This window comes from Protobothrops mucrosquamatus, unplaced genomic scaffold, assembly GCF_001527695.2.
Source record: "Protobothrops mucrosquamatus isolate PMUCROS unplaced genomic scaffold, P.Mucros_1.0 scaffold2770, whole genome shotgun sequence".
Lineage (NCBI taxonomy): Eukaryota > Metazoa > Chordata > Lepidosauria > Squamata > Viperidae > Protobothrops > Protobothrops mucrosquamatus.
In genome coordinates this window covers 3,108-11,366 of record NW_015388808.1, presented here as the reverse complement: position 1 = coordinate 11,366, position 8,259 = coordinate 3,108, and the positions used below count along the sequence as shown (strand labels likewise).

Genomic DNA, 8,259 nt, shown 5'->3' with positions numbered 1-8,259 from the left:
CCGAGCGACTTTGTCATACAGATATTGTGCAAATTCCTCAGCCTTCCCCGCCAGGGGGTCCCCGCCCCCCCTCAATTGAAGGAGGGAGCGGGTCACCCTGAAGAGTGAGGCCGGGCGATTATCTGATGACGCAATGAGGGTGGAGTAGTAATTAGACCTCGCCACCCTCATCGCCACAAGGTAGGATCTAACATGTATCTTAATCGCAACGACTACACCGTTTGCGTTCATTACACATCCATCATTGAATAGAATAGAGCTGGAAGGGACCTTGGAAGTCTTCTAGTCCAGCCCCCTGCTCAAGCAGGAGAGCCTCCTATACCATTTCAGACAAGTGCCTGTCTAGTCCAGGGGTAGGCAACCTCGGCTCTTTTATGACTCATGGACTTCAACTCCCAGAATTCCTGAGTCAGCATAGCTGGGAGTTGAAGTCCATGAGTCATAAAAGAGCCGAGGTTGCCTACCCCTGGCTAGTCTCTTCTTAAAAACCTCCAGTGTTGGAGCACCCACAACTTCTGGTGGCAAGCCGTTCCACTGGTATTGCATAATTACAGATTCAGAACAGGGCAGAAAAAAGCCAGCAAGGGCTGAAATATAAATATACTATTCCTCCTAACAGAAGACGCTCCAGAAAAGGGCGAAACTATTATTGAGCGGAGAGATCCAATTAAAATAATAATAATAATCCTCCTCTATCCATCGCGGCATTTTATCAAAAGAGAAACACTTGGCTTCCTGCCGCCAGTTTTGCCCACACTTCCCTTCGGCCAGGTTGGGCGAGGAAGTCACGGGTTGCCAGAAAAACGTCACTTCCTGTGCGCCGAGTGGGAAAATGTCTACCTATCGCATCATATCCGGCTCGAATGGCACCAGGAGTCTGATGTCGATTTCTGCGCAGCACTGCTGGGAGGCTTCGGGTGCTGTTGTTGCAGCCGCTTAGGTACGACCCGGGTCGTGTGTACGGGGATGGGGTGGAGGGGAAAGTGCAAATCCGCCAATTTTAATTTAGGGACTCGCGGGGCCCCCTTGGAGAATCGGAGGAATGGGGGTTTCAGTGGTCCCTAAATGAATGTCGAGGTCGCCTCCTAAGTGTCTTCAAACGCGGTTGCTTTAGTGCAGACTTGATTAGATGCACGAGAAAAGTCGTGGGGAACCCCCGTTGGCTCCCATACGTTTTATTGGGAGACGGGAGGGGTCGGTAGGCGTCCCTTACATTCAATTCTCCAGTATGCCCAGTTGAGAAAGTATTTGGTGGGCTTCTGTTGAAATTAATGGAGACGGTTTTGGAGTTCAGGAAGGAAAGGAAACTTATTTTAAGAGATGGCAACAAAAGCCTCATTTTTGGAAGTAATGGTTTCTCATCTTTCTTGCCTCCAAAAGAAAGTGGAGAATTGTTGTCTGTAAACTGGGTTTAGCCTGGCGCAGGTGCCAGTCAGAACCAGGAACGAGAGGCGGTTCAAGGATCTTTTATTGAAGTACTTCAGCAAAAGGGTCTCAGCAGCTAAGGGAGCCAAGACCCCGGACCATATACAAATACCAATTTTATACAGTTATGATTAAGGAAGTTAACACCCTAAGAATCAATCATTCATTGGTTCCTTGACACATGTTTCTTTTTATTGGATTCTTCTACTTTACCCTCCTTCATACATTGCATGTTTATGCTAATAAACTTTCTTATCAAAAGGGGTGTGTTTTATTATAATGATAGAGGTTATCAAAGTTTATGTCTATGTGCCTCAGCTAGCATCCTTCTAACAGCGTCCTTCTAACTCAGGGATCTTCAAACTTGGCCCTTTGATGACTTGTGGACTTCAACTCCCAGAATTCCTCAGCCAGGCATGCTGGCTGAGGAATTCTGGGAGTTGAAGTCCACAAGTCATCAAAGGGCCAAGTTTAAAGACCCCTGTATCTAACTTGTAGCTTTCTTGCTGCTAGGCCCTAGTGTCCCATCATTCGTCACTGGTCTTGTTACTCATTGCAGCTGCAATTTTCTGCCTCAGCAATTCCTTTAACAAACTTTCCCAATTCCAACCTGAGACCTTCAGAATGAAGGATTCTTCCTGTTATAACATTTGGGAATGTCTATTTGAAATAAAACCGTTATGAGGGAGTATGCAGAATTTTTTTTAGATTGTGATGTTTGGGGCAGTGTTTTGGTTTTGAGAGTTTATGAAATTCTTCAGTTATATTAACCTATCATTAATGCCAAAGGGTAGACAATATGTATTGTGTGCATCTACACTGGTATGGGTAGCAAAGGCAGAGTTGACAGCTACGTGTTTACAAACTTTCCCCAGAGGCAGTGTGTAGTAATGATAAAGTCCTTATCAGTAGAGAAACCAGCATTCTGGTAAAGCTGCATATGACGCTTATTAAAACTGCCAAGTTCGTGTTTTGGAAGAAGTTCAGTTTGTATGAGTTTGTTAACTCTCTCTACTGTTGATTTGGGTTGCGTTTTACAGGGTCGTCATGTCAAAACGGAAAGTCACATTTGAAGACCAAGGTGATGATGATGAAGAGGAGATGAGTCTCCCAAAGAAGAAGGTGAAATAAACCTTTCTAACACCTTTGCCTAATCTGAGCTCTTCTGCCTGTTTTGGTTAGAGTTCCTATCAATACTGATCAATCTAGTGGTAGGAGCTCCTCAAAATTGTAGGACAAATCACCTGGATGGAACTCGGGTTGAGGAAGGATATTCTTTAACTTGAGATCCAGAAAATAAAGCTAAGGACAAACTTTTCATAACAGTGTTTTTCAATTTGGCAACTCATAAGGTATAGATGGATTTTAACTCTCATGCTGGCTGGGTTATTCTGGAAGTTGAAGTCCATACATCCTAAAGTTACCACATTTGAAAAACACCAATCTGTGAAGTTAAAGGCTATAGGGATAGACATAAATGCAGGTAGTCCTCAATTTACAACCATTTGTTTAATGACCATGTTAAGTTACAACAGCACTGAAAAAAGTGACTTATGACCATTTTTCACATGTACGACCGTTGCAGTATCCCCATGGTCACATGATCAAAATTCGGATGCTTGGCAACTGACTCATATTTATGACGGTTGCAGTGTCCCAGGGTCATGTGATCACCTTTTGCGACCTTCTGACAAGCAAAGTCAATGGGGAAGCCACATTGACTTAACAGCTGTGTTACTAATGTAACAACTGCAGTGATTTGTTTAACAACTGTGTCAAGAAAGTTCATAAAATGGGGCAAAACTCCCCTGTCTTGCTTAGCAACAGAAATTTTGGGCTCAATTATGGTTGTAAGTCCAGGACTGCCTGTAAGTGCCTCAAGTTATCAGGGAAAAAAAATGAAAGAAAGCTACAGAGAGTAACTTGCTAATTTGAAGAGTTAGCTAATTTGTAACTTGACAATTGGGGGGGAAAACAGATAAATGCATTCACTTCATCTCTTGACCAGCTGGTGGAACCTGCCATTGGAGGGCCAGGCAGCCGCTTTAAAGGCAAGCATTCATTGGACAGCGATGAGGAAGATGAAGAAGATGAAGGGCAGGGGAGTAAATATGACATCCTTGCATCAGATGATGTGGAGGGTAAGTGGGTAACTGTATTTATTATAGATTTCAGTAATCAGAACTTCCATATTCTTTCCTCTCTCAGTTAAAAAAAAGTCAGTAGTCCCCAATATTGTGGATTTTTTTTAAGGTGGCAGTTAAGACACTCTGAATTCTGTGGTGACCCACCACATAATCTTCAAATCTCAAGAAGAAAAATGTTTTGAAGACTTTATAATTCAAGTAGAATGATGATTTTGGAGCAGAAGGTTTCATATTTACACTTTCTACTCCAGTAATTTACTGTTTGTTAACTGTGTTAAAAATTAAAGTTAAATATTTGTATTGGTGTCAGGTCAATCAGAAATTAATCTGCTTACTTTATCTTTTTAGGGCAGGAATCTGCCACTATTGACTATGAAGATGGTATCCGGATCACCCCTTTCAATTTACAAGAGGAGATGGAAGAAGGTCATTTTGATTCAGAAGGCAACTATTTCTTGAAAAAAGAGGCAGTGATTCGGGACAATTGGTTGGACAACGTAGATTGGGTAGGTCTTTTTGGGTAGAGTTGAAGGGAAGATGACCAGTGCTATGGAAAAAGTGTGCATAAACATTATTTGAAGTAAATATAGGGGAGTTTTAGGACTGTGAAAGGAAATATGGACAAGCCATAGAATTCTCTGCCATCCACTCCATAATGGTCATCAGTTTAAACCAGTGTTTCTCAACCCTGGCAACTTTAAGATGTGTGGACTTCAATTCCCAGAATTCCGTAGTTTCCCCTACATAGTACCACTCCACCAATAAAATTGAGAGCAATATTGACAGATGAAAGTGTGCTTGCAAAAAACGGAAATGACTGCAAGGATAAGCCATTTGTGTTCTTTTTCCAGACCTAAAATCCATTTTAATCCATAATATAGGTAGTCATTGACTACTGATCACAATTGAGCCCAAAATCTCTGTTAAGTGAATTTTGCGTCATTTTACGATCTTTCTTGCCACAGTTAAGTGAATCACTGCGGTTGATAAGTTAGTAATAGCAATAGCACTTAGACTTATATACCGCCTTCACAGTGCTTTACAGCCTTCTCTAAGCAGTTTTACAGAATCAGCATATGGCCCCACAACAATCTGGGTCCTCATTTTACCGACCTCAGGAGGGTGGAGGGCCGAGTCAACCTTGAGCCTCTCAGAATCAAACTCCTGCAGTGAGCAGTGAGTTAGCCTGTAATAGTGCATTCTAACCACTGCGCCACCACGGCTCTTACGGTTGTTAAGTGAATCTGACTTCCCCATTGATTTTGCTTGTCCAAAGGTTGCAAAAGGAGATCACATGACCTTAGGGACAGAGCAACGGTCATAAGTGTGAAGCAGTTGCCAAGCAATTGAATTTTGATCACATGATCATGGGGAGGCTACAAAGATCGTAAATGTAAAAAATGGTCCTAAGTCACTTTTTTCAATGCCGTTGTAACTTCGAACGGTCACGCTTTTTCCCTTTACCTTATCTATGCTTTTCTGATTTTCACCAGGTCAAGATAAAGGAACAGCCTCCCGGACAGAAGAAATCATTCAATTCTGCAGATAACAAGGAAGAAGATGAAGAGGATGATGATGATGAACTTGAGGTAGGCCGGACACCTCTGGAGAAGAAAGAACTTCTGGAAAGGATGGTAGACTTAATGTTACCTGGTGAGACGGTAGCTAGAGCCATTCAAAGGTTTGGAGACAAGGGTGGCCCCAAAAGTAGTGGACGTCAGCGGAGGCCCTGGGCCCGCCTCAAAGTAGATGAAGTTGATCCAGCTGAGGAAGAGGATCCCCAGAAGCCTGGGTCACCTGAGCGGAAAGAGCAGCTGGAACAGCTGTCAGGGCTGGCTGACCAAATGGTAGCACGGGGCGTCTATGAGATCTACCAGGAAACCCGGGAGAAGCTGGCCGTGAGACTCCGGGCTTTGCAGCAACCTCCTGCAGCACCTTCCTCTGCTGAACCAGAACTCGATATGTTTGCTGAGGAGATCGATGAAGCCAAACTAGGGGAGAAGACATCAGCAGGTGAGCGTCCTGGGGGGGGGGGCAGTGTTTTGGGAGGAGCTGGATTGGAAACACACAGTCGAGACTGCTGATTTTTATCATAGCAGGCGAGGGGTCACTTTGTTGGGGTGTTTTTCACTATGTCAAGGGGAAATTTCCTCTCAAACTTGCAAAGCTGTGTGTCAAGAGCTTATTTGGGAAAGCACTGAAATATACAACCCTTCATCTAACACACTCAACAATCCTTAACTCAGTATTTCTCAACCTTGGGGACTTTAAGAAGTGTGGACTTCAATTCCCAGAAACCCCCAGCCAGCATGGGATTCTGGGAGTTGAAGTCCACATATCTTAAAGTTCCCAAGGTTGAGAAACGCTGCCTTAACTGTCTGATGTTCGGGGGCGGGGGGTAGGTGTCTTTTATTAGGAAATTTTCTTCTGACATATGTGCTTATTCTCCAACTACAGGAAGTCAGGGGCGTGGGGAGAGTGATGATAACACACTCTCTGAGGTGATGTGGGAATATAAGTGGGAGAACACAAACACATCTGAACTTTATGGACCCTTCAGCAGCTCTCAGATGCAGGTAAGAGACTAAAGGAGGATAGATGAACTTCTTGTTCACTTCCTCACTTTGTATCTGTTTTTCTCTATCTATTCACTATCCTGTTAATGTCCTCTCTTTCCCCATTGGTGCAGGTATCCTTTTCCTTTCTCCAATATCTCATTTATCTTTCATTTTTCCCGAGTGACTTTTAAAAAGTGCATCTTTCTACAATTCTATTCATTTTGATTGCCATCTATTTAGTGTTGCTAGTTGTTTGATTTTGGAATTGTATATAAATCTTGGTTTACGTTGAATACAGGTAGTCCTCGACTTACAACTGTTCATTTATTGACTGTTCGAAGTTACAGCGGCACTGAAAAAAAGACCATTTTTCACACTTAGGACCATAACAGCATCCCCATGGTCATCTGATCAAAATTCAGACGCTTGACAACTGACTCGCATTTATGATGGTCGCAGTGTCCCGGGGTCATGTGATCCCCTTTTGTGACCTTCTGACAAGCAAAGTCAATGGAGAAACCAGATTCACTTAACAACCATGTTACTAATTTAACAACTGCACTGATTCACTTAACAACTGTGGCAAGAAAAGTCATAAAATGGGGCAAAGCTCACTTAACAAATTTCTCACTTAGCAACATAAATTTTGGGCTCAGTTGTGGTCGTAAGTCGAGGACTACCTGTACTGATGGAAGAAGGCTTCTGTTGGTGCACATTATTTTGACCTTTCTTCCTGGCAATTGTGAGAAGGAAAGCCTGTTCCTAGGAAGATTTCCATATTGACAACCCTATGCATCAGAGGGATTTTTAATCACTTGTCACATTTACATTGTTCATGGTTATAATTTATTTCCTTAGTCAGAATTTCTTTCTGGACAGTACATTTGCTGTGTGGATGGTGCTTGAGAATTAGTTTTGATTGATACAGCATCACTGTCCCCAATTTCATAGTAACACACCCCATGTGCATCTTTTAGAATCTGTTCTTTTCCTGACACCCTGTGAACGATGATTTCCTTATTAGAATTTAAAAGTAACCTAAACCCAGGGCAGCATATTGGCAGTTTTGAGTGTAGGATCAGAAATGGTGTGCAGCATTCGGTTGCCTTGGAATACCAGATCTGTGATAAATGATCTTCCAGTCCTTTATTAGCAAAACATTTGTGATTAATACGGTTTCATTTGTTCTAATATGGTCCTATCAGATCCCATATTGGCTGAGTGCATTTCAGGTTGACCCTTTTGATAACGCTGCCAATTAAGTGACCCTCTTCGACATTGGTTGCCTCTCTCGTGAGGTTGCATGCCAGATGGCTCTGTTTTCTTTCATGAATGAAGGCGGATATATACTGTCCCAGGATAATGTCACAGGATCCCATCTGGGTCGGTCACCAGAACTAGAGTTTTTGACTTCCGAGCTTTCAGACTCGTGCTGGAGCACATCCTCAGGGAACTTCTCTCTAGCAGAGCCTGTTTTCTTTCCTTTTCTTCTTTTCCCTGCCATCCTTCTCTCTTTTCTTTCAAATTCTCTTTTCTGTCTCTTCAGGACTGGGTATCCCAAGGCTATTTCCCTGATGGGGTTTACTGCCGGAAGGCGGATAATTCTGAGGGCCAGTTCTACAATACCAAGCGGATTGATTTTGATCTCTACACATGATCGGAACCCACCTCCTGTTCTGCCGAGCGCGAGGGATAGAGTTCAACCCAGCAACAGACTGAAAGAACTTGCCAGACTTTGGGGAGGGGGGGTGAGGGCAAGGGGACGATATGTGTGTGTATGTGTGGGTGCACTTACCGAGGGGAAAAGGGGTTTGATTCACCATTTAAATTTGAGGATGTTTGGGATTTTGTGAAAAATAAAATAACTTTAAATTGGCTTGGTTAGTCAGCTCTCTATTTTCCTGCTGGCTATTACATCCCATTGCTGTACGTTTTGTGTAGGGTAACGGTTGCCAGCCCCTGTATGACGCTACGACAAAGACGCAGGCATGTCTTGAGCAGAGATTTGAAGCTGCAGGACACAGCTTGACAAACTCTGAGTTTATTGCTTCTTATATACTTGTTACAAACACAGCTTAACCATTAGATGCTGACAAAGGTTTCTTCATTGGAAAATGTCTTCATGTAAG

At 43.1% G+C, this 8,259-nt stretch overlaps 1 protein-coding gene across 1 annotated transcript; it reads left to right on the top strand.

Annotated features, from left to right (window-relative positions):
* The first annotated feature begins 852 nt into the window (after positions 1-852).
* Positions 853-7,865, top strand: LOC107296376 (CD2 antigen cytoplasmic tail-binding protein 2). Its single transcript, XM_015825721.1, has 7 exons — positions 853-940; positions 2,466-2,547; positions 3,434-3,566; positions 3,921-4,078; positions 5,066-5,585; positions 6,030-6,148; positions 7,677-7,865. Exons 2-7 carry the CDS (start codon positions 2,473-2,475, stop codon positions 7,785-7,787), a joined length of 1,116 nt encoding a protein of 371 aa, XP_015681207.1. The 5' UTR covers positions 853-940; positions 2,466-2,472; the 3' UTR covers positions 7,788-7,865.
* Positions 7,866-8,259: the final 394 nt, after the last annotated feature.